Source organism: Anser cygnoides, chromosome 10, assembly GCF_040182565.1.
Source record: "Anser cygnoides isolate HZ-2024a breed goose chromosome 10, Taihu_goose_T2T_genome, whole genome shotgun sequence".
Taxonomy (NCBI): domain Eukaryota; kingdom Metazoa; phylum Chordata; class Aves; order Anseriformes; family Anatidae; genus Anser; species Anser cygnoides.
Genome location: NC_089882.1, coordinates 14,161,972 through 14,188,204, shown reverse-complemented (window position 1 = coordinate 14,188,204; position 26,233 = coordinate 14,161,972). Strand labels below are relative to the sequence as shown.

At 39.3% G+C, this 26,233-nt stretch overlaps 1 protein-coding gene across 7 annotated transcripts in view; it reads right to left on the bottom strand.

Moving 5' to 3' along the window:
- EEFSEC (eukaryotic elongation factor, selenocysteine-tRNA specific) overlaps window positions 1-26,233 on the bottom strand; it is a 166,556-nt gene that overhangs the window by 75,900 nt on the left and 64,423 nt on the right. For all 7 annotated transcript variants that reach the window (XM_048073341.2, XM_048073346.2, XM_048073315.2 and 4 more), the window contains exons 2-4: window positions 17,074-17,281; window positions 13,157-13,253; window positions 10,310-10,474 (exon numbers count right to left, since the gene is read on the bottom strand). In XM_048073341.2, the coding sequence (XP_047929298.2) occupies window positions 10,310-10,474; window positions 13,157-13,253; window positions 17,074-17,281 (470 nt within the window). The remainder of the gene's footprint in view (window positions 1-10,309; window positions 10,475-13,156; window positions 13,254-17,073; window positions 17,282-26,233) is intronic.

Sequence of the window (26,233 nt, the reverse complement as noted above, 5' to 3'; positions counted from 1 at the left end):
GAACATTTCCATCATTTTCCCCCTATTTAGCGAATTGCATGCCTAAAAAATATTAATACATCAGAATAAATTAACCTTTCTTCCTACGTAGCATCTCAGGCTCACAGTAAGCCTCTCAGAAGGGCTCAGAGCAGGCTAGGAGCCCACCACATCAGAGACCTTCCTCTACCCATAGCAGATTAAAGACAAGGATGCTACACAGGGAATATGCACACTTAATAGGTTCCTCTACAGCCTAAACAATCAAGTGGCATTTGACAAGAATGGAATGAAGCATTAATTTAAGGGTCCTTACCAATTGGCTACACTTACTAAAAACAACTCTCTCCCCTTAAACAAGCATCATGTCAACAACAGAAGAAATATGTGAAGTAGCAACACTATTTACACTGTGCAAAACATCATTCCTAGTCAATCACCACCTGCCTCCAATTCTCTCCTAAAACCCAGCACACAATGATCCAGGGTAGGATTTTGTGTTTTATTGTTTTACAAAGATTTGTATACTATTTTGCATTTAGACTAAACTAACTGGCTTTGGTTTGTGCTGATTCAAGGACAAACTGGACGTTTTAGTCTTATTAGGCATTTATTTCAGTCCTTTCATAAAAATACATATTTTCAAGTTTCCCCTTACAATCCTCTTTTCTGTGGAAACCACAGAAAACATTTTGCGTGTTTGTGGTATACCTGCATATTCCTCGTTCCCTAAAGACTTTAAAGTATTGTCAGTTGATCTCCACAAGCATGATCTGAGTCTTCTAGTAGACAAAGCAAATATCATGTGAACAACACCTACGTCTCAAAACTAAATCAATTTATAATACCATTTTTTCCCCAAAACCATTTAACTTATTGCAGTTCAATATACCAGGCATTGCACATCAGACAAAAAACTGCTAGAAATGGTTACCACAGAAGTCTATTCAAATTCCTTATACAGTAAATACATTAAGAAAAGGCAAACACCAACTGAACTGAAAAACAAAGTGGTCAGATGAAGACTGAGAAAAGAGCAGAACTTCAAGAGGTTCTGAAGCCTTACATTGAACAAGTAAACTTCAGCATCTTTTTTCAGTACCTCTCTTTTCCACTGAAAAAAAAAATGTCCATGTCTCCACATATAACAAGATTCTTGTTTCCAATGAGTTAATCTGTTTTCATTGCTGATTTCTGCTACCTGAACTGAACAAGTAGTAAGGTCATCTCTGCCTTTTTTTTTTTTTTTTCAGAATCCATTACATGCCCTATTTATAGAATGTTAAAAAAAATAGGTTGTCTAGATAGAAAACAGGTCAACTACTAGATATAAACTGTAAGACCTTTGTGAAAACTTCAGTCTATAGTTGAACATTTAAAGATGTATTAGTGACTCATTAAAAAGGCTGACCTTTTCATTATGATTCACAACGTGTGGAACATTTATTCTTGATTATTTATTAGAAAAGAAAAAAAGAAGCTAGAAGCTAGTTTATACCATATGCTTTCAAGCTAATATTTAAAACCACGAAGAGCCTGGGAGTTTATAGTTTTCATTTTAGCCAGCTGCAAATGAAAATCTGTATCTAGGCATTTGTATCTTGTTCATCACAGTACTATCTGTGCAGCTTCCATAATTATATCATTCCAGCAGATATTATAAATATTGTCTTTCTCCAGTATTACTTTTTCTTTCATTTCAAAGTGTACCAACTATTATAATATAGTATTATGGGAATGCTGAATAGATGTGTCTTAAATTTACTTTAAACAATACCTGTTATTGTCACAGGCATACAACAAGAGATTCAGGTGATGAGCTGAATAAGTTTAAATAGCAAAGTCAATTCTCCTGCAACTTTCACAGCAATAACAGCATGAAGTTTATGAAGGGGGGGGGGGTGTCTCAGGAAGACACAGGAAAAGGCATGAAATCCACAGGACTTTCTATGGTGTTAGAACACTTCATTTCATGGTTTTGGCTGCAACAGAGTTAATTTTCTTTGGGGAGGCTAATATGACGCTGTTTTGTGTTTCTGATAAAAACAGCAGTAATAACACACCGACGTTTTAGCTGTTGCAGAGTGGTGCTTACGCAGAGCCAAGGACTGTTCAGCTTCTATCGCTCTTCCAGCGAGCAGGCTGGGGGTGCACGAGGAGCTGGGTAGGGGACACAGCCAGGACAGCTGGCCCAGCCTGGCCAAAGGGATGTCCCATAGCACATGACATGTTCAGCAACAGAAGACAGTGGAAAGGAGAAAGGTGGGGGTGGGAGGACGGACATTGAAGCTGATGGCTTTCATCTTCCCAAGAACTGTTACGCATGATGAGTCCTGCTTTCCTGGAAGTGGCTGAACACCCGCCTGCTGATAAGAAGTACTGAACGAATTCCTTGCTTTGCTTGCGTGCAAGGCTTTTGCTCTACCTAGTAAACTGTCTTTATCTTAACCCATGAGTTCTCACACTTTCACCTTTACTATTCTCTCTCCCATCCCACCTGGCGAGTAAGCGAGAGGCTGCGTGGTACTGAGCTGCCTGCCAGGTTAAACCACAGCACTTCATCAAGAAAGCACTACGGTAAGAGTGATTTTAGATTCCTAAGTACTTATGCACTAGCCCATACTGGTCTATCTTTTGGTCAACTCTAGAAGGTCACCTTCAAAAGCCTTGGTTAAGTCAGATTTCCAAAGCACACACCCATTTTTTTCCCCACTGCATGGATCTGACCAGAACTTCACAGTTTACAGACCATGGCTTAGTTAACACTGGGCTTGCTGAATAGTTCTACTTCTTAACAGCCTGATCAAATGAGGAATTGTACTGTATATGGATGACCAAGGAAGAACAAAAAGCAACATTCCCTTCCTTCATTCTGGTTACTGACATTTTGCCAAAGCCTCCAGCACTTGAACTTAAATATTTAAAACATGATAGTTACTCACTGACCTAACTAAGCCTACTCATACTAAAGTTACATTCACAGCAGGAATGCAATGTGAAAGCTATGTTTACCATATAGGAGGTTACCTTTCCAATTACTATTCAAGCATTCCAATAAGATTCCTGCTCAAACGATATGTGTACGTGCATGTGGGTCTGTTTTCAATTGAATTGGATTGATAACAATTCTACCTGGTAAATTAAAAGAAATAAAAATGAAGTTAATGACCTGGCAGCAGCAATGCTTAAGCAAACAAGTTATGCAAACACAAAACAGTCATCCTCTGCTTTACAAAGTTACCAAAGTTTAAACAGAAAGGCATTTGTATGGAAGTCTGTGATTACTATATCAACGTCCATTGACTTAGCTTCAAACTCATCTTGAACCCCAGTGTAAATCACAAGGATGAAACACTTGATTACCGGACCAGCAACTGTTCTACAGGAAACATTATCTAGTAAGTCCCAGGATAACAGGCAGGTTTTGCTCAGTTGCATCTAAGCAATGCCTCAAGTCATCTTAAGAATTTTCTCCTCCTGTACAGAACTTACTTGTATGCATTGCTTAGAGAACCCATTTTGGATAGCTGCATGGCTCCTTTTTAACAGTAAATGCAAGACATTCAGCCCTAGGAAATCAATAGCTGGCATATGCTTTAGAGGAGGTATCGGAACCTGCTTATCCATCATCAGAAACTGCCCTTTGGAGGACACCACCATTCAGCGTTTATCATGTCTTTTTTCTTTCTCTCCCCTTTGTCTCATCAGACCTGCTCTAGCTTCAGCCGATGGAAAGGAGTTAAAAAATGCCATCCCAAGGTTTCTCATCTGACCTTGATTGGTACTTGGCTTCAAACAGAGGTTTCAAGCCAAGACTGCAACAACAGCAGCTGACAAAAAGGACAGAGAAAAAAAGTTTCTTCAAGCTATGGTGAAAGTGGAAAAGATCAGTCACCTTGAACAGCAAACTTTGAGCCTGGAAAAGCAGCTAGAGACAGAGTGAGACGGAAATAGAAGACGAAGGGAATGAGCACATGAGGGAGGTTAAAGCAATAAAGATAAATCTAAACGTCAGGTATCATCTTAAAAGCTTAGACGTTTGGTTTTCAACTTTGTTCTGTTGTCACAAACCTGCACGTTAATTACACATCTAGCTGTACTGAAGCTGACTCTCTCACTACCAGTGTACATGCACATATTCCATTTCTGCAGTAGTGGCACTTTTGTATTTGGACACTGAGCTTTTGCCGCAGATCCAGCAACCCAGTACATTGATATCCCCAGGGAGATACAGAATACTGAGCAACACAGACAACACAGCAGCCAGCCGTGTCCATAACAATCACTAATGAAACTATTACGCTTCAGTGCCAAGACCAATCTCAGAAAAGCCCCGCACGTATCATTTTCCTGACAGTCCATGGGTTCCCTCTTCTTCAGCTCAGTTTCCTTCCTGTATTTCTGCCTTGTATTTCTGTAACAACTTTCTTCAGCTTTTTTTAAACAATTCTCATGAGACAGATGATCTACTAAAACCTGAACAGAAGAAATATAATTTCACTTATCTAAGAAAATCAGTCATTACATTGAAGAAAAAACACAAAGTTCAAATCCCAATGTAATTTCATCTACTCGGACACAGTCAAGATGATCCCCGATTTCTTTTTCATTTTGAACCCCACTGAACAGAGTACCAATTCTAAGGCAGCAATAGCTCTCCGCACTTTCTAAATATCAAGACAAAATTATCTGTGGCAGTAGCACAAAAAATGTATTTTAAGTCGTCTCATGTATTAACCACAACCAGTCAAAGCTGCAGATAAACCTGAACAATCAGCACCACAGACATGCCATAGAAGTTAAAGTCTATCTTGGAGAACATTATAGTTACCAACAATGCTGCACTTTCTCATGCATCAGTCATTTAAAGATGTCTTAAGTGGATAGATGCAACACAAATCCCTTACTTTTCTGATCTATTGTAGGAATAAACACGTACAACTTCTTGAATAATTCTTCCTCGTCCATTAGAAGGCAATCTGTATCCAAACTGTAGCTAGCTGTCAGGGAGCACAGGGTACAACCTAGATCCTCAAGAAAGCTGCTTATCTATTTACTTAGAATTTGAAGAGTTAATTAGCCAGCACTGACCAGGCCACTTTTCTGCCTACGACATCACATTAGACACACAAGTTCCAAAAATACAGTGCATGGTTTGGATTAGCACTGCTCAGGTTGGCTGCTCTCCCCCTGGCTTTCTTCCCTTCTGCTCTGACCAAGAAGAAAAACTTAAAACCCCATGATAAGCATCCTGCTCCCTCTGTTATGTCTTATCCCTGGTCCTGAATAGAATATGGCTTAATACAGCAAGTCCTGATCTTGCTCCGTCTTTTTACTGTACCTGCATGAGGCTTAATAAAAATGGCAAATGATACAAACCTAGCTACTGTACATCAGTAGTGGGTGGCTAAAAAATAGCAGCGTACAAAACTCCTGAGTCTTTTTAAAGTCTGAATTTAATTAGATTTTTTTTGTCCAAAATTAAAATGGATTCCTTTCCTTTGTGGTCTTTTTCTTTAAGGAGTGATAAGTGGTAAAAAAAAGTTACAGAAGTATACACTGAAAATGAGGGAACTGATCTTTAAAAGAGCTCAGCATCTGCTATTCCTAGTCTCTTAAGAGCCAAAAAGATTTGAGAAGTTTTTATTGCCAGATCTAAATTTTATTCCATGGGCACTGGATCAGGTCTTTAATCCTTTACTTAACCACAAAGAACTGTGCTGAGGAGTTTAATTCTTCCAAAACAACTGATAATATCCCCAAATGTTGAAAGAATACTTTCCAATATAAGCCAAATCCTGCATGTTTTGCTTTTAAGTAAATGCCACAGCAGATACAAAACCAGTAGGATTCACTCTGATGTTTTCTAGGAAAGGAGAAAATCTCCAAAAAATACAACCCATGCTTTAGAAGTGGCAGACAATTAAAGAAACAGTTCCATACTTGTTCAGAATTAAACTGCATGTATAACATTATGCAGACGTTTAATTTATTGATTTAGGATTTAACACTCATATTTTATTACCCACATATTTTAATATGTATTATGAACTGTCTTCTCACCAGGAAACAATTTTGCCAGTTACATTTAATTCATTCCCCCCACACACACACTTTTTGAACTGCCCTTCTTCACAGCATATCAATGAAAAGGAAAGTTGGCTGAAAAGTTTATCATAACAAGGAAGTACTGATACAGTAAGTTACAGCCAGGCTTCAAAGGGAAAAACAAGGTGGAAATTGAGACATTTCTAGCCATCACAGAAATTAGGTTCTGGAATAGGCTCCCAAGAAGAACAGTGGGACAAAATGGTTAGTTTTAAATGAATCTTAGTAACTTTCTGTAATATTATTTGACATAACTGCTAACACAGCAAGTTGTACTCAGTGACAAGGTATCTTTCTCTCACATACCCCTACGAAGGGGAACAAGAGATTTCACAAACAAGCCGTGTTCTACTTGAGCTAGGCTTCTTCCCCAGCAGATGAACTGTAGCATTTGAATGGCTGCTTTAGCACCATTGGTTAAGGAACATCCAAGAAGCCTTGAAAAAACAGGTACAGGAACAGCAGTCAGGTATCCTTTCAGAAAATTTAGCATTGGCTCTACTTGCAGTGCAAAGCAAATACAATCAAGATACCCTAAATTTTGGAAGAGGTATACTTTGAGGAACAAGGAAGGGAAAATGGAAGTGGTAAACATTTAAAATTTCACCATGAAATTCCACATACAAGTTTCTTTGTGATATGACTCAGTGGATTTTTTAACCAACTTTGTTTTCTGAGATTTAAATACAGAAATTTATGTCCTCTGACATAATTTATGTCCTCTTCAATAGTGCAACTCTATGTGATCTTGCATAAAGTCCTGAAATACACTGAAATTAGTTATTAGATTTATATACTAAAGCTCACTGATCAGAGGTCTTGGAATGTCAAATAGACTGAAGCAGTCACACAGGAAAAAGCAGAACTACGTTAGAGTTCAAATAGCTACAGTGGTTTGAAGGTAATAACCCAAATAGTATCTGTAAGGCCATTTTAACAGACACTGGAGGACTTTTTTTTCAATGAATCTTAAAAGCTACAGAATGTTGTCCAGAAAACAGACCAAGGTCATTTAGCCAACAAGGTAGCTAAAAAAGATCTCTTTCCATACAGCCAAAGCATACGAAGACATGAAGCTATTTTAAGTGTTACACTTGCAAAGTGATACTTCTTACAAGTTCATAAAGGCAATGTAGTGTGACATCAAATAGGCCCTTGCCAAGACAAAAACTACTACTGGTTTAAACTGATATTCATCTTCTAAGAGACTTGACTAGATAAATAGAAGAAAGTCTCTCATTTTTCTCCTCCATACTTGATGTCTCAGGTGACCTCTTAAACGTATATCAAAGTACTAAAGCATCTGGATGACTGTCCTCTAGCTACAAGAGAAGCAGTTCATAAACCTTCTTGCAACTTTTGAGACTGATGTATTTGGTATTAGTAACAGAAATTGCACAAACAACAGTGACAACAAGGGCTGGACTCAGTATGAACATTCCTCTTCCCCTTTGACGATAACAGCTCAATTGCGCCTTGCAGATAAAAAATCTGACATCTAAGAGGCACCTCCCTAGGGCAGTCCAATCATTGGATGTCCAGAATTTGTTTATTACACACGAAAACTTTGTATTATATTACTGCAGTGCATTAGTCCGCCCCAGCACACAGCAAAAATCAGCTGAAAAAACCCACCAGGCAATCAGCTTGCATCAGCTTGCTCTAATATTCATCAACAACGACATTAAACAAAACAGCTAGGATCATGAATATAAAGCACAAGTTAAGTTTCTTCTGCTTAGAAATCCTGAAAGAAGAGTGGTGTTTGTACCTGCTGCCACAAACATGCTTTGTGGCTGCTGTATGCCTGCAGCAGTTGCTCACGGCTAAGGCAGTGCTGGATTAACACTTTCAGGATGACCAGATATGTTACTGACAGATCAAGGTGCAACTGCTTTGCTTTGAAACAAGCATACCTACAAAGTGACTTCACACTACCTCCCTGGCTTAATATCCATTTACAGTGAACATCTGTCTCTGCCCCCTTACTCGGTTCAACATGACCTCTTCCATGAACTCTCACAACTCTTAAGACAGAGTGATTCTTATTAGCTAACGTGGAACACTTTTTGTGCCTGAAAACATCTTCTCTTTAAAGGAATACTAACGTATCACTGTTTTATACAATCTTCCCGTACTTCTAGTGTGTCTGCAACTGTGCAATCCAAAGCCAGAATCACTAACCCTGGGCAGAAGGAAGACAACATCCCACACTGCATTTAACGTTACTTCTCACACAAGACTTTGTTTCAAGACAATCAGTAAGAAAAAAAGTCATGGTTCTTGCCTATTTTGCATTGGCCTCGTAAGTAGATGCTGTTCTTAAGCTATTATTTTTCTTTTCACCTGTGTAAGGAAGGCAAAGATACTTCTCCCCCACTGAAAAAACTTACCTTTTTCAACTAAAGAATGCTATAAAAAACAGCTCTACAATCTGACATGCTCACAAACTAAAGTCACTAAACATAATGTACTTAGACCAATATTTTGAAATGATTAGGGCCAAACTTATCAGTAAAGTAAAGTGAATCTATGCTGGGAAAAAAAATCCTTACTATTTCACTCCAGGAACTTTTATAAAGCAGAAATAAAAATGTCACAAGTTGTTACAGTTTATAACCTGGAAGACTGTAGAGATTGAAAGACCACTGAAGTAATCTTAATGGACATTCAGAATTCTGCCAACACTATGTTTTTGCTGCAGAAATCCTACGTTCATGCTCTTCAAGGTGGATTTCAAGTGCTAGTGAGCAAATAGTACTAACTCAATCGGATAGTGAACTGTTTGCTGTGTCAAAGCTTTTTGCCAAAAACATATATATAATTTTTCGTTTTGCTGTATGGATAATCAACCCCAGATGGCAATTTACATAGGCAACAGCATAAAGGAATCCATGCACTGCTGGTGCTCTCAGCCCCAATCAGAGCAAGCATGGGCGTTTGAGAATGTCACTGTTTATTTTTAATTGCTGTGTCCCTCCTTTGTGCAGGTTCAAGCGGTCAACGATGTCGAAGTCCATTAGTAGAACTGGAAGGTGATGCCACTTCATTTGGTGAGAGGGTTCCTCAAATTTAAAAAGCAGCTGGTTTGTAATGTCCCTAAATGCCCAGTGGGCACCAGCTGTCAATCTCAGTTACCATAGGGTCAGGGCAAAAAAAGGTCAGAGAGAGTCATAAACCACAATGTGTTGTGAAATGTGCTTCCTCCATTACCTTGTAGGCCTGAGAAAGGTTTGACCTTTTATAGGTATCCTAACCCAACTCCGCATGATGCTAGCAGGGGTAAGGACAACACACAATTCAAACTTACAAAAGTTGCTTCCTTTTAACTGTGCTGTGGTTACCTGTACACTATGAGCAGTCACATTCACAGGCTGCTCGTGGCAAAGAGCAAAATGCTGCTCACGGCTACTACCACTCCGAGCTATGGCACATCTGCTGTCCCACAGAAGGCAGTGGAAGGACTAGTTCAGTAACAGCAACTGAAAATAACAAACTTTGAGGGAAATTGTTAATGCCATAAAAGCCAAGTGATCTGGCTTCTCTTTGTCAATGTCTGTTTATCTGCTAGCTTTGTCTTTCACTTCTCTGTAAATAAAATAGGAACACCAGATAAGCAGTTCAAAGTCCACTGAATGTCCTCTTGACTTTCTACAGGCTCTCTAAAAATCCCAGCCGCAGCAAGCCACACACCGCATTCCAGCAGCTCTTCCAGAACATGCTGACATCAATTAAACCCCTGGCAAACAACGATAATGTGCATCAAGCATTTCCATGCCTTCTTCTTGCCATTTCCATGTACTCTTCTTGCCACCTTCTATCACTTCCAGACATCTCAGGAAGCCTACCTGATCAGATTCTTTTGCAAGCCTTCTCATTGAGGCAGAATGTCTCAAACAAAAGTAACCTCACTCAAACCTTGTTCAGTCCTTAGGCATGTCCTGTCTTGGAAGCATGCCCACCTTGCCTTTCTGAAGTTGAAATACTAACACGCTCATCTAGGTCAGCCTTCCCTCTTCTTCATTCAACTAAAATTATGCAGGTAACCTTACTGGCTGTGTTACTTAATCTCTTTCTCCCTATTATAAACATAGCTTATATTAGAGTATCAGAAAAGTAATGACACTGAAAATAATGAAATAATTTCAGACTGCCGAACACACTCTTCTTTGTTGAATGTCTCTATCAGGAAAACTGGGGGGAGTGAAAATGAGAGACTCACCTTCAGGGCAGGAATCTCCACATTGTCACCAAGGCTAACAGAGCCAGAAAGAATAGTCCCTGTCATCACCGTGCCTTGACCCTTGATAGAGAAACAGTGGTCGACTGCCATAAGGAAGTTTCCCGAGGGGTCTCTTGATGGCAGGTAAGCCTGAGACTTCAGGACCTGAGAAAAGAAAGATAAAAGCAGAACCATGCCTGGGTGAAAAGTCATGACAGCCATACAGCAAAAGGAAGGCAAGCGGATGATTGATTGAACAGGCTTGCAGTTTTACTGATTTCAGGCATCTCCCAGCGAGCTTAGAACGCACCAATGTCAAATTAACTGTGCGTGCCATGGAGGAGATGCACACTTAGCAGCAGGAACACTTCGATTTTCTGCCTTAGAAAGATTTGGTGCCGCACATTTAGCTTGGTTAGCAGAACTGCACTGGCAATAAAGTTGCTGCCAAACTCAATATAAACACTGTAGCAAAGCAAATGAAAAAAAAATCCTGCACCCGTCTCCCCCTCCTCCCCACCCTCAAAGTACAGTCTTACAGTGTATTTTGCTACTTCAGCTCTTTTTGATTTAGTGCAAATTAACTTATATAAAGATATTAGCCCCATCCCTGCCTCCCTCCCAGAGAAACTATTACACTGGGATAAGTTTCAAAGTCAACTTCCCCTTCAGATTTACGTTAACACTTCTTGGAGGATCAAGCCACTAAGAAAAATAGCTACGTAAGTATCATTTTCTAGAGAAAATATCAAAGTTTAGGACTTCTGTTTTGCTGACAAATAACTATGCTTCTTAAAATACATCATCAGAGGCAGAAGACTAATTATAAAATTGCAGTCACATACCCAGCAGTGGTTCAGAGGAACTGGTTCACTCATCTCAAATCACTTTTGATCTTTGTTATAATATCAGCACATAAACTTGCCAATACCTTTAGCATCTGCTTTTAAGGTCAAAAACTGGAGGTTAACCCTAAGTCATAATGGCAGAACAACGGAGAAGGAGCCTCTTACCAAGGAGAGAGAGGGTAATGCTCAGGGGCAGGGCTCTCACAGCATTTGCCAGCTCTGCTAAACACTAGGTCTCTGAGTTGACTAATAGCTGCAACTTGGGTATTTCCTCCAAAGGTTTTAAACCTGGGGAATGGCCCTGTAAATCTACCTAGACCTAATGAAGGCAAAACTAAAGACTTGCCTATCTCCAGCTCTCTAGATACTGCAGTCTGTTTTCAGACAGCCTGCTGCAGGCAAGACAACCCTAACTTTCTGGTGACTCGTGCTTCCAGGGATTTACCCTTATTTTAAAGGTGGCAGCATCCAACAGATCCATATCAGACGTCAGCAAGATGCCGCCTGTTTTAGGACACTTTTTGCTGCCTGCAAATTGCTGCAGCACCCCTCCAGGGCAAAGACATGCTACTCTTCCCCAATGTTTATTCACAGGGGTGACAAATCTGGTACATGCCATCTATCTCAAACGGCTATCCTAAGTGCCCTGCCCTTCACCGTTTAAGCATCATACCATATAACTTACCACATAACTCATTTTCTTTTACCATATAACTTACTTTCTTCAAACTCAGTTTATTCTCAAAAAATAAAAATTGAACATAGCTAAAACTAAGGATACCTCTGAAGCATTAGTTTGCTTTAACACTTCTCTTGTTCATACGCGTTTGATGTAATTATCCAATATACCATCATATAGCTTTTTCCAAACCCGACCTAATTCAGGGTGCAGGATAAATCCAAGCTTAGCATTTTACCTTTAGCACAAGTGCAAGACATGCAGTAAACAAGGCAAACTATCAGAGAAAGATGGTTCTGAAGGCAGGTTGGTGCTGCTCTAAAGAACAGATTATACACTTTATGCAATAACTTTTTTTTTTTTTTTAAGAGAATGATGATGCATGGAACTTTCCACAGGTAATCACTGATTGTATACTTCGGAGTGTCCAAACAGAAACCGCAAAGCTTGATAAACAGAGTGCTAAGCACTCACAATTGCAATCAAAATTGGCAGGTACTCTGATTTGAACACAAGTGTGTCCCAGAAGAGTTCCTAGTTTCCTTAAACTTGGCATCCAAAACTAGTAAACTCATTGGACTTAACTCCTTTGTGCCACAGCTTCCCAACCTAAATATGGGATAAGTCACCTCTACACTTCCTATAGGTCTTTACAAAGTAAATTAATTGTTTGCCAAGTGTTTAAGTCCAGTGATGAGTGCCAAAGAAAAGTCCAGGAGGAAATTAATCATTCTGAACAGAGAGCAGTATTTGAATGGAGTCATGAGGCCACACGGAATAATGAGAATTAAAACAAAATACTGACTGCCTGCTCAGTAATTGAGCTTTGTGCATCCTGCGCATAGAATGAGGCAAGGGTTATTTAGAATAAAGAATCATGCATTTAAGCACTGTATCATAATGAAGGAAGGAGACATTCACATACGCATAATCTGGGTGCCTGACTTCACAGCTTCACTGTTTTCTTAACTGCAGTGTAATTAACACCTACCAATGATTTGGCAGAATTTTAAAGTTATTTTTATTTGTTATGCTTTCTAATCCCTCGCAACTTTAAAACAAAGTTTACCACGTGTGATAATTGTTTCTTGAGACAGCTATTCAAAGGCTTTGAAGCCTAGCAGTTGAAGAAGGAGACCCACTTTTGGGGAAACACATCTTCAACTTCCTCATTCACTGGAATAAATCCCCAAAGAATTAGGTTCCATAAAGCTGACAGTAAGGCAGGAGTTCCTCATCTCTAGATACTAACACTACAATCCAAAAGATTTAAAGATGCTCAAGCTCATTTTACATGACTATTGTTTGTTCAGCAGGTACCTCAATTAATTCAGAAACACCCAGTGGATTCTCAGACTCTGGGGCTTCTGGTCCGCCAGGCTTTGCTGCAACAGCAACAATAGGACACCCACAGAACCTGAAAGAGAGAAAGACTCCCACCATTAGGCCACAGATCTCCTACACACGTAAATTAGACTCACCTGACAATGAAGGCAGGGAAACTGCCTCAGATTCTGATTTCTGTTCTTCCCCCATGGTGAATAACTGACAATTTTTTTCTGGAGTTACTCTCATCTGTACTATTAGACTTCCCTATGAAATTTTTAAGACTTTCAGCATTAGCCAGATTCAACTTTCAGTGGCAGTCAAAAGTAAGACTTCATTTCAGAAACAAGGACCATTACTCAGGCTTATCGCAGTGACTTCGCATTCAAGCTATTTTACCTGGAGACTAATACAGGTTTTAACTTTCATTAGAACAATTACAATCCCAGCTGTAGTCATAATCTTCAAAACAGAAGCCAAATGTACAATGTCACATGATATCTGTCCGAGTCTGCAGACAGCCTGTAAGATCTGCAGACAGCAGAAAGATCTAATTCGACTAAAATCAAAATTTATGAAACAAATCTCAAACATGTAAAGCTTTCGAGAATAGCAGTACTTCCACAGCCGACCCCAGTTTAGTTTTTCTCTTTCAATAAATTTTATTCTCCGAGCCCTTATTATTCAGCAGCTTTTTTTAAGCCTCTTGATTGAATTTGTACCATTTGCTCCCTAAAACACAACCTATTGTTCACCTCATCCGATAGCTTGCTTTGCCTACATTTTGGAAAGGGAAATTAGATAAGTTATTACTGCATTTTTGCAAAATTCAGGATTAACCATGTTAATTCATATATGCGAAGCAATGGAATAATAATCAGTAGTAAAACTAATAAGTGGTTGGTTCTCACAGATCCTTGATTCTTACACAATTGATTCAGGCAAAGTCATGACTGCTGTCATCCTTATGATTCCCCAGAACAAAACCATAGATTTTATCTCAAAAAGGGAATGAACTGGAGGAAAAAGGACAGTACCATGATAAAGAAAAATATGCTAGATTCTGCAGAGGGGGCTCATTTAGTGATGAAACTGTAATTCGGTACATAAGGTATTTTTTCTGTTTATATGCCATAAGTCTGAGGCATCTAGGAACAAAGGGTAATAAAAATGTGCACTGACAATTTCTGTGATTAACCATGAAACTCTTGGAAGTTTATTTTCACACAAGCCCTTTAGGGCAATGTATTAGAATAAATTTAAGTTTATGCTGAACCAAATGCCTTACTCCTTTTCCCATTTGCCAGAACAAACTGGAATAATCATATAATGCCACTGGAGGCACTTCCAAACATGATTTGGCCCTACTAGAACTGTTACTCCACCACGCTAAATGTCAGAATTTAGACCCTGCTGGGCAAAGATAAAAGCTGGCATGTGCAAAAAATTACAACAATAGAAATTCCATTCATAGAGACAGTTTGCTTTTACTTGCAGTATCAATCTGTGGAACAAGCAAGTTTTGATTAGGTCAAATTTACAGGTGCAAATAAGACAGTTCTTTTCTCTGCCTTTTTTTTTCACCCTCCATGCAATCTCCTGACAATACCACGAGAATTACCTCTGAAAACTGGTAACACCTACTCTTACAGCTGCAACAGACTTCAGACTTTTTCTTAATATTAGGGTATTGTCCACACATGCGTGTGTAGAGAAATACTGAGCGAGTAAACTAGTCTTGGAAAACACCTCATTGACAAGCGTCTGAGGCAGCTGTCAGATGGTCTCAGCACGTGCCCTGCTAATAAAAGCAGTTTAATAAAAGTAGCTTAGAAACATAAAAACAGTTAAAAAGTATGCATTTGAAAATTCAAAGTCAAGTGGGAAAACACTGTCAAGAAAAAACACTTGCCTGACATACAATGGGACATGCACTTTACAATCAGCCCAGGCCAGCAAAGCTTTCAAAGCATCATAAAGCACAGACTACACTTGCAAAAAAAAAAAAAAAAAAAAAAGGATTTTTTGTTATGGGAACAATACACAGACATCTGATGAAAGAGCATTTCTAGGATCCAGAGTTCAAATGAATAATTAAAACATTATGACAGACCACTTCTCTCCATGTGGTCTCACAGCTGTTGCGATCAGCTGATGCACATCCTTGTTTTAAAAAGGGGCTGGAGGAAAGGACCTCACAGTTAACATGGCCAGTGTTTCAAAAACACACTTCCCCCTCAGTTTGGAGGAGGTATGCTAATTTTTAAGACATACTTGTAAGACCCACCTGTACTCCAAGATATAACGAGAAGGTGTAATTCAGGCAGCATACAAAAGTATTTCCTGAAATCCAGTTTCCTTACAAAGATTAGTATTCCTTTTATGAACATGCAACTAGAAAAGCAGTGTTTTCCTCTATCATTTGCAATACAATATTGGACTAAATCAAGACTGAAGTATCACCTCCAGCAGTAATTACTGAAATGCAAATATAAATTTTAAAAGGAGGACAAAATAAATGAGTAGAATATGAAGATAAGCTCAGTTATTACAAAATCTTTAACTTCTTGGCATGGACTGTGGATATTTTAGATGAGAAAAACAAAATAACTATAAATTGCAATGCTACTTAATTCGTGTTACATATAGAGGCATAATAAGTTTATTTGGTAACACAGTTAAGAAAACTTTAGAGATAATTATCTCAATGCTCTCTCCCGTGGGATTACCTGTGAACTTGATCAAACACCTATAAGAGACTGTTGTTCCAAAATGCCCTTTTGTTTTTCATATTGCAGGTACCTCCTTCCTCTACCTCCCCTGAAATAAGATGCAACAACCTACAGAGGAAAAACAAGCCACCTGTATCTGTTTGCCCTCAAATCAAAAACTGCTAGAGAGAATTGAGAGCTGTAGAATCCTGACTAGGTTCACAAGAGGAAATTTGACATTCTTGGTGACCTCTGTGCTACTCCAAGCAAAACAAACAGACCCACATTACTGATGAGCTGGAAAGACAGATCTTCAAAGTCACTATGGTAGCAGTTGCATAGTTGAAGAGGGACGTTGCTCTACCATCACAAATAAGCTAAGCAAGAACAGCCGTATCCAGCCACGCTTTGCTCTTTTGTCCCTGGTAAAGTTCTCTCCTCTTTATGCTGAATCCTATTCCTTTCATTCTCAAAGGTCAAAATGTGATCCAACAACTGTAAACATGGGAGTCAGCATCCCCTTAAAACCCTGCGCAAAATCAGCTGTGTGTCAATTTCTGTAACCACTGAGGGAATACTGTGTCTATATTGTACCTTCCCATCTCCTAACAGCCACATTTTCATTCACTCATCATTTTCCTCAACTAGTTAAAGCAGAACACAACTGACAAAAACCAGCCCAGACAGAGTCACATTGCATTACAGAAACTTCAGGAACATTGTCAATTAGATTCTTGGCAATACTGATCAGTCCCATACAAAGATAACTACAAGGCAGCTTTATCACCCTAGTTAGGGCAATCACATCTTCCACATTCGGTTACGAAAAAGCCCTCTTTCTTCTTTAGTTAAAAAAGAGAAATAGAACACATCTGGATCACAAGAAAAGTTACAAAAAAGGTTCTTCACCCAGCCCTTCTTGCCTAAAATCAATCTGAACTCAAAGCAGCCCTTTAAACTGAAAAGTTTCATTACACTCAAATATTTCTCCATACATGGTACTTGCAGATGCAAATGCAGGACTGAATTTGAATTTCTGGTAATCTTTCCACTCTTCCCTCATCATCGTGGCAAGCGGTATCTATATGAATATCTCATCCAGCAGGGACAAGATTAGCTGCATTTAGAAGTATGTTGAAAGTGAAATGTGGGTAAAGTATTTTTGTTACACACTAGCTGTTAATATTACTGTTAACTTACTTTGTATTTTCCAAGGTCTTCTGCATTTTCTTCGTCATCTTCTCAATGGCACTTTGTCTCTTCCCCTCTGGAAGGAGATCTATTTTGTTCAGAACTACCACCATCTTCTGGCAGGCGATTTGCCCAATTACCAAGCACTCTGCTGACTGTGTCTGCATCCCTTTTGTCACATCGATTACAAGCATCATCAAATCAATAATCTGGGCACCTGGAAAAGAATTCACAGTCAGTATTGTAGCAGCATAAAGAGATTAAGGAACATTTTCTCAAATAGCTTCCATAAAAACTGCATGTATATGTACACATGTCCAGAAATATGAACAAAGCACAAACCAACACAGGCACCAAATGAATGCCTGGCAATTTTTGAAAAATAAGATTTAAGGAGTTTAAGCTATTATATATGTCCATCAGTTCATACAAAATATGCAAACCTACGATTGTTTACACATTCCTCTATATTAACAGTGTAAGGACATTATCACTACGTTTAAAAATAAGAGTCAGGTCTACCACAAATCCGAAGAAATCCTTATAGTCACTCTACAGGAGGAAAAGCTGATTTAAACCCTGCAATGCTCATTTCCAATTCAGATCTACGTTACTCAAACGTATACTTCATATCACAGCCATAAATAGATCAGATTTAGATCTGAGCTTTATAAAAAAGCTTCGAAAATTTTAGGCTACTTATTGTGCTCATGATGATAACTTTTAAAAATTATTTTTATTTTTTGAAGCATTGTTGCAATGAGCTTTTAATCCTCTGACTGAAGCAACTTTAATTCCATGGATTTAACTTAATTTTCCAGGAAGCTTTTCATGAATGTTGGGCCTTCCACTAATTACATTCAGAATTTTCCTGCCTCATTCCAGGTAACCGAAATACTCTGAATACCAAAAAGGCAGAGTGCAACAAAGTTTCATGTTAAAAAAAAAAAAAAGAGCTTAAATATGAATAAGAAAAACAAATCTAAAGCTGAACTAGCAGAAAATTATGTTGGAAAAACACATTTTAAGAAGTGTAGAAGAGATGTAAGAAAACATGCAAAATTGCAGCACTCCAGATTTAAGAGTTTTTAATATCTGTCTCAAGCTTTTGATCAGAAGAATATGAAATCGATGCAACTGTTCCTTTTTCTTTTGCTCTCTCTAACCCACTTTTTTTTTAGTCTTTACAATTGCTATCACAACAGCTACCCTTGTTCATAGTTCCCATGAACTCTCAAGATAGGAAATCATTCTGAGGCTGAAGTGCATGGGTGAATGAGTGGGTGGGAACTACAACAAGAAAAAATTATGGTTACAAATGACTATTTTCAACCTACCAATGCTTTCATCTTGTAATAATGAATGCTTAATGTAAATAACGAATGCTTCAGAAAGCTAGCTGGGTAATTATGACATTTGCAAAGCTCCTGCAGACTTTTCTCCAGCCATTTCAAAAAATGCTCCAAGATAAATTAGAGATAGGCTCTGTCCCCAAAAGTATTTTTAATTTTTATTGTTTCAAGAATTGTATTAATTTAGAACTTGCTTAGAGTATAAGCAACACCAGGACTGAACAAAAGACTCAGACACCACACAACAGCGCATATATAGAGTGGGAAGCACGAACAGCAACAAGTGAACAGCATGAAAATTGTTCTAGGACAACACACTGAACAATCAAAACGCATGTACTTCTGTGAATGTATACAGCAGGGTTTGTCTTATTTTAAAATAAAACTTAACACCCAGGTTTTGTATTAAACTACACCACAGAGTAATTCTTACTACACAAATGACACCCTTAAGATGAATGGGAAATAATAATTAAAACTGAACCATGAAGTTAAATATGATCATTAATACCATAAAATGATGGGTCAAACGTTCAGTGAAATAACATTGTAGACTTTGCAGCTTAAGTTTTAGCTAAGTCTGTTATGGCAATCGCTGTGCTCCGTAATCAAGTCCAAGTAACCAGATCTGATGAACCACGACTTGAAAAGGGTGGCTGATCTGATGCCTTATGTATCCATCTCCTCCCTCCAACAGGAGACAGAATCTGCAGTGAAGCAGTTACGTGAAGTTTCAGTACAAGGGCCACTTTATCTTGAAATGCTAAATTAACTGCTTTGAACACATTTGTTATAAAGCAAACACTTGTAACTGCTGTATTTATAAATCTATTAGGAACACTTTAAAGAGCCATAAAACTCATCAGCCCAGTTACTAGAAGGTTAAGAATGCCTACCTTGGGGCATTTCATAGCAAAGAAAATATGAACATATGAAAAACTGTAGAGTCCATGGAAAAACTCCAAAAACACCAGAAAATGTATCGAGACACTCCAGATAAAAATACATTACAGCCAAGGAAAACGCAACACACTCAAGTTAATGAATGTGGCTTAGTACAGCTGTTGTGCCTCCTCCAAATCCTTCACGAGCTAACTGGCCACAGAGATGCTGTGGATGGCACAGAGGGCACTGTGGCATCGTCACCCACGAGGGGAGAGCAGGCACCTGCGCAGGGTAGGAAGCTGCTGAGCTTCAACAAAATTGTGAAACAAAACAAGAGATCAGGGCACTGCTGATGGAAATACTTTAAGCGTGTTGTGCTCAGGGCATGAGGATATTTTGTACTTGCCTACTCACACATAGCAAGAGGTGAGTGCTCAAGTTTACAGGTCCCTCAAGCAACAAGGCAAAAAAACACAGATTTAGTTCCTCAGTTTTCTGAGACATTTAAACAAGACTTCTTTGACAACTTACCATCTTCCAAATCCCTGTCTTCTCCTACCAAAATTTAGATTTTATTTCATAACCCATTCTCTTAGTTGCCCTTCACCCACACATAACAGTTCCTTAACACCAAAGTGAAGTTACCCAGGGAGACCAAAGCCAAGCACACAGGGATTCCAAGGGAAAAGCTCCTAATCAGGACAGTGAGCAAGTTACCTGTAAGAAGGTGACTACACCATAGCCTCCCCACACACACGTACCCTCTCGAGAGCATAGAGCATCTCCTTCCAAGCAGCTTTCCCCTTTAGCATGTAAATATAAGAGAGCTACAATGTGTTTAGCTTCATATTTGAAATTTAAATCATCTTTATCAGGCTATTAGTCAACTCACTACCATGTTAGATTTCAGTCACCAACAGGAACAATGTTCCTGAAGAATTTTCTACAGCAGAACAAGATTTAACTAAGAAAAGCTGAAGTAAGGACGGTTTATAAAAGCAGAAACTCCAAGAACAACAATAAACCACACTATAAACCTGCACTATTTGACCAGAGAAGGCCCGCCACAGACTCTTGCGAGACATGGAACGAAGGAAACGAAACATTTTTTTCGTCTCAGAACAGGACAGAGTATTGTCCTACACAGTCAAGATAAGGAACACTCATCTCTTCCATGTTACTCAAGCTCTCAAAGCAGGCCAGCAGAGCTTCAAACAAACCTGAACGAAGCAGACACATACGCAGACCTGTCCTTTGAATACGGAAGCACAGCAATCAAGAATTTAAGCTAAGCTAAGGTATTCTAATTATTTCCCCTACAGAATAAAAGACAGTGTAACCTTCTTACTGCTGTTTCATCTATGAAAGAGGTGTTCAAGAACACCGAGAAAGAGTCCTCCTGAAGTGGGATTTCTCACTTAGCCTGAAAACGACCAACAATCAGGGTATCCTTCACGTAATGGCATACAGCTCTGTTATAGCCCTGTAAAAAGCAAATGAAACAAACTAATCATCATCCAAAAACACAAGGAAGGTGGTGGGGAGGGAAGAGAGAGGAATTATATTGCACGATAAGAAGCTAAACCGCAGTGAAAAACAAAGTAAAGAAGTAGACAGTCTACTGAGTGAGGAAAAACAAACAAAAGATAACACATGAACAGTGAGAATCTGGATGACAGCCAGATATGGGAGAAAGGCAACAAGACAGGCAGCACGGCATCCAAGAGAAGACTGCAAGCAAGCGTTCCAGCTGAACCTGGGGGCTGTAGCACTCATCCGTACCACAGAAGTGGCAAGGATCACAGAACTCAGAGACATTAACAAAATATTTTCAGACAAGACAAAGAAAATGTCTACCCCTGCTTCGAATATTCAAGACCAATCCACTCTTGCTACTGAATTCTGGGCACATCTGACTGTGGCCAGTCATCAGGGAAGAAACTTACTGCCACCACTTGCAGATCAAATAGGATCCACACTGTGAGGACTGCAGGCACACACACCCCATATTAGGCTGCATTCTTGTGTGGCCAAGCATAGTGGACTCCTAAGTAGGTTTGCACAGTTTGAATTGCTTACTGGTTCTGAAAGCCAAAGCATTAATGTTTTCCAAGTAGTCTTTATCAACTGCACTAGATAAATCAGAGATTTAGATTACGCCAAGTTTTAAATGTGCATAAGACAGCAGTTAACAACAATTTGCTTCCTTAAATTGGACATGGTCTCCAAGGCAAGAGCAAAACCATACCACCTGCTGCACGTGATTCATAGAAAGCTCTCACTCTTCGTCCTGGAACAGACTCACCACCTGCTGAGGACACCCAAAAAGACAGATGGCCCAGAAGAATATCATGCATTAAAAAAGTATGCACTGACAAACTCTTAATCTTTAGTAGAAAATTCATTTCATTCTCTCTGCTTTTATGTTATTTAGTATATTACAACTTCAGTTTTTTACTGAAATAGGAAGAAAGGACTAAACATATTTCCAGGCAGCAAGGCTGCAGACCTTTGTGCCCTGCCTTATACATATGCTCCTCATACACATTTAGAAACACATCCACTTTGATTTCCACACAGCTTATATAAATAAAGCACACTTAATTTTGCTCACTGAAGCTGAAGTAGAAACTGAAGTCTACAATTTCTACATGTTGCTCTCTTATCTTTACACAAAAGAATACAAGAAATAAAACTAGATCTGTTATACCAGTATTCACAGGGAAACACCACAGGAGTGCCAAATCCCTAATGCTCTGCAGTTTTGAAAAATACAGCCTGTCACTGTTGCGTTTACTTTGGGACATTACGTCTTACAGCAAATCGCCGTTAACCTCCATCACAGAAGCAGGGACAGCTCCGCAAGTCCATGAACTCAACCCCCTTCTGTTTGTGCAACCTGTTGCATACCTGTAAATTACACACAAACTCCCACACCGAGCTGTGCAGAGATGGAGCCGTACAGCAAAGCACATTTACTGCAAGTTAAAACAGGCATTACTAAGCCTAGGGGGAAAAAAATAACACACATCACCTCTCCATCCCCCCCAAAAACAATTTTAGCCTCTCATTTTATTCTATCTCCACTAGCTTCTTATCACTGTTATATGTACACACAGTACCCATTTTCAGAACAGTAAGGTTATAAACTGCAAGCGCTAAACCACCTGGCAATTTCAGCATCACTGAAAAGAACCAAAGGACATTTTCAATGAACGTACAGAATCTGAATGGTTTTCTGTTCCACAAATGCAGATTAAGAATATTAGAGCACTTTTAACTACTACTACTTCGGCAAGCATAAGCTCAGTATTGCATTACATTCCCTAACCCAGCCATCTAAAGCTGACGTGGCTCCACAGCAAGACCTGGCTGAGTGGAGGGACGAAGAACAGGAGGTGGGGTCCCTGTGTGAATCGTGCGAGGTTCCACATCCACCCCAGCATGAAAACAGACTGGCTGGGGGCTTCTTTAAGCTACTGTGTCCTCCTCTGCTTGAGATAATCTTTTTAGCTGAATTTGCACAAACAGTACAACTCCTGTTCACAGGCACCGAAAGGAAGCAGAAAATGGAATTTCAAATGTAAAAATAAAATAATTGTGGGCCATGGGCTGTAATTTGATTTCATGCTTTACAAGGAAATGAAAGAGGACTTCCTTAAACATACTTTTTTTTTTTCTTAAATATGCTTTTTACCATGTTAGGATTTCCTCTAGTGCTGAAGAGAAAATAGGATTGTAGAAAATATGCTGTTCTCAAGTATCATTGCTACTCAGGGGCAAAGCTCTGTTTTAATGTGCACTTCCCATTCTGGGGAAGAGGAAATTCTTCAATTAATAAACCGGGTGGACTGAGGCGAGTTTTTAAGGTTTAATCAATTTCATCTGCACATAGGATAAAAAGGCCGACTATTCTACCATTTTTGCCTCCCCTACTCTCCTTTAAAAAGAAGGAAAAAAAAATCAATGTTTTATTTTAAATTCTTTGAGGTTAGTATCTCCTGTCTCAGGAAATATTGTCTATATCATGCAGTGAGCATTAAACTTCCCCCTTCCCAGCCCCCCCTTTTTGTTAAGAATCTTATTCAGAAACTACTAAATTATTCTCTCCTTTCATATACAGTAACACCTTGGGAGATGCTACAAGTTGTATGGGATCTCGCCAGTTACCTTGGGGGAGGCATTGTGATGAATAAGGAAGATGTTGTGCAGGATATGAAATCTTCCAAAATTTAAACAGAAAAAGGAGGTTTGAGGGGGAGAGAGACATGCACGCAACTGGAGCGCATGAATTACACATGAAGAAACCCTCTGTAAAGCAATGCAAATCATGGATCAAAACCGATACCATAACGTTCGTTAGGAAACACTTTGAAAAGAACAGGAACTCATGGAGTTCAAGTGTCCCACCACCACTTCCCAGGCACGTCATTCCTAAACGTTTCACCAGCTGGAAACACAAACAGGGAGCTGCGCCGCTTCAAACTCTGGATAGCTTGGAATATCTCCGATAGCAAGGGTCAGACCAGCAACCCACAAGCCTTCTCTCTGAATGCACAGTAAAGCTTAGAATTATACGCGTATTTGATTTTTTTTTTTGAACAATAAAGAAACCACTGGTTGCGCAAATTCCCCTTAAATGAAAACCAGCCACTAAGCTCTTTCCTAAACTGAGAGCTACAAAGAGAAGGCAGGATGACCACAAGAACGTATTCCTAAGAAGGCCATTTCTGATATGCCAGATGACCTTTTGGTTATTTATTTGTAATCCCAAATTCAACTCAACTATAAACAGTAAGTGATAGAACGAGAATTACTACTAAGGAATAAAAGGATTCTTTTGCTAAAAAGTAGCACAAGAATACACTCAGAATGTACTTTATATTTCATCGCCCAGAAGAACCAGTGTGCAACACTGTCCTGAAGATGTTAAAAGACATATGGGCCTTAATCTTTTCCTCGTCAAGTCGGCCAAGGATCTTTCTTGCTTGAATATTCTCTGACACGTCAGAAACACGTCTCTGTTCTCCAAAGGGAGGAAGTAACATAATTAGAGCAAGTCAATAGGCTTGATAGACCATGCTGGGGAAGCATGAACACAAGCAGTAACACCTCCATGAAAACTATGAGAAGGATTGAGGGACATCATCTAACCATTCATGATTACATGCAGGCCCTGCTGTTGCAACACTGTACATATGAATCTTATTTTAAACAGATTACTTGCGTTGAGAAACAACAATTGCAAGTGAAGGCAGCTTCAAAGAGGCATTACAGTACAGGCAGAAAGAAGGTCAAGAGATCTTTTGCAAAACTTTCCATGGAAAGTAAGAAGTCCCACATTGCCTTCAGCCTCTTTGGAGAAGCGTTACAGACTGGGCCACCCCGGTAGCCCCAGACCCTGCTTCCCAAGATGATACAACTTGAAGGCAGCTGGCTCACCTTTGAGCCCAGGCAGAACCAGAAGACCTCAGCAGGTCCCTTCCCATCTGAATTACATTTCTAGTACGAAACAACTCTAGAAGTAGAAAACAAGAGGAAAAAAGAAAAAAGTGTAGAACATGAGATGTGCACAGATGCATTTTTTAGGGACATTTGGAGATCCCAGCCCTACGTAATTCATTATTACAAGAAGACATGCTCACTTGTTCTGCCTGAAGCTTACAAGCTCATTATTTTAAAGACCATTTGCTCCTCTCTGGATGTTGTAATGCCTGCTAAAAAAATTTGAACAAGCTTTCTCACTGCACCCCTCTGGTCCCACACAGGGCATCTGAACTCTGCCAGACTTCAGCTGGGAGCCGCAGGGCAAGGGCAGCATCAGGGCGTTCAGCCCCCAACAGGCAAGTACAGGAGGCTCAGGAGCTGAAGCAAGGTACTTGGAAAGCGAACGGAGATAAAGGTACACTTGACGCCGTGACACAGACAGAAACTTAGCATTAAGCTGCTGACTTGACATCTCTCTCTGCATTACTTTCAGTGACTCAATTATTCAGAAAACAGTACGGGCTCGCACTGCGCAGCCAGCAGTGGTGGTTACAGAGAAGATGGATTCAGAGATCTTTGCTCTTCTTTCTTTGGCTGAGGGAGATCAAAAGCATCAGTCTGAGAAGTGTCTGAACACCAGAGCATTGGAGTACCTCCTGAACGCAGCATTCCTTCTCTGCGACCTGTGCTACAGAGGTCAAGGGCAGCACAAAATGAAGAAAAACATTCAAGGTCAAAAAAAATAAAATACAAACAGCCTTTCAAGAAAGGAAAGATTTCTTTAATTGCTATTTTGAAATGTTTTGGTTGTGGGTTTTTTTTTTTTTTAGTCTCCTGATAAGGGAAAAAAAGTTTTCTGTAAAAAGGACTGCTTATAATAGAAGAGGGACAATTCCAAAGCAAGGCACGTACAGGAAGCTCTCTCATTATGATGCAAATAAATTCATTGATCAAACATTAAAATTTGATGTAGTTTTTTTTAAAAAAAAAAACGCCATACAACATACACATACATAAAACAATGAACACCATACACACAGAGACATTTAGTTTTTCATCCAAAGGCTCCCAAACAGAAATCACTACCAGAAAAGAGATCGCTGGGGATCTTTTTAATTTCGGTTACATGGAATCATTTCCTACATTTTTCCTCCCTTCTGCAACACAACAGAAGCCAAGCACACCTAATCTCTTTCCAGGCTGCACATAAAAGCAGTGAACAGCCGCAGCTGAGGATACACCATTCTACAGACAAGCGAGGGCTCCTCTCGACTTTAAGCATACTTTAGAAACGCAAGAGGATTTTTTTCCCTTTACTCGTATTGAAAAGATAAAACATACAAATCCAAAAGGCATTTCTACACACGTAGTTTCAAGCCAGGACAAGCACACACATCACTTAGTTATTGCATTAATACACTGCTCCAGCCACATACAGTCAGCTA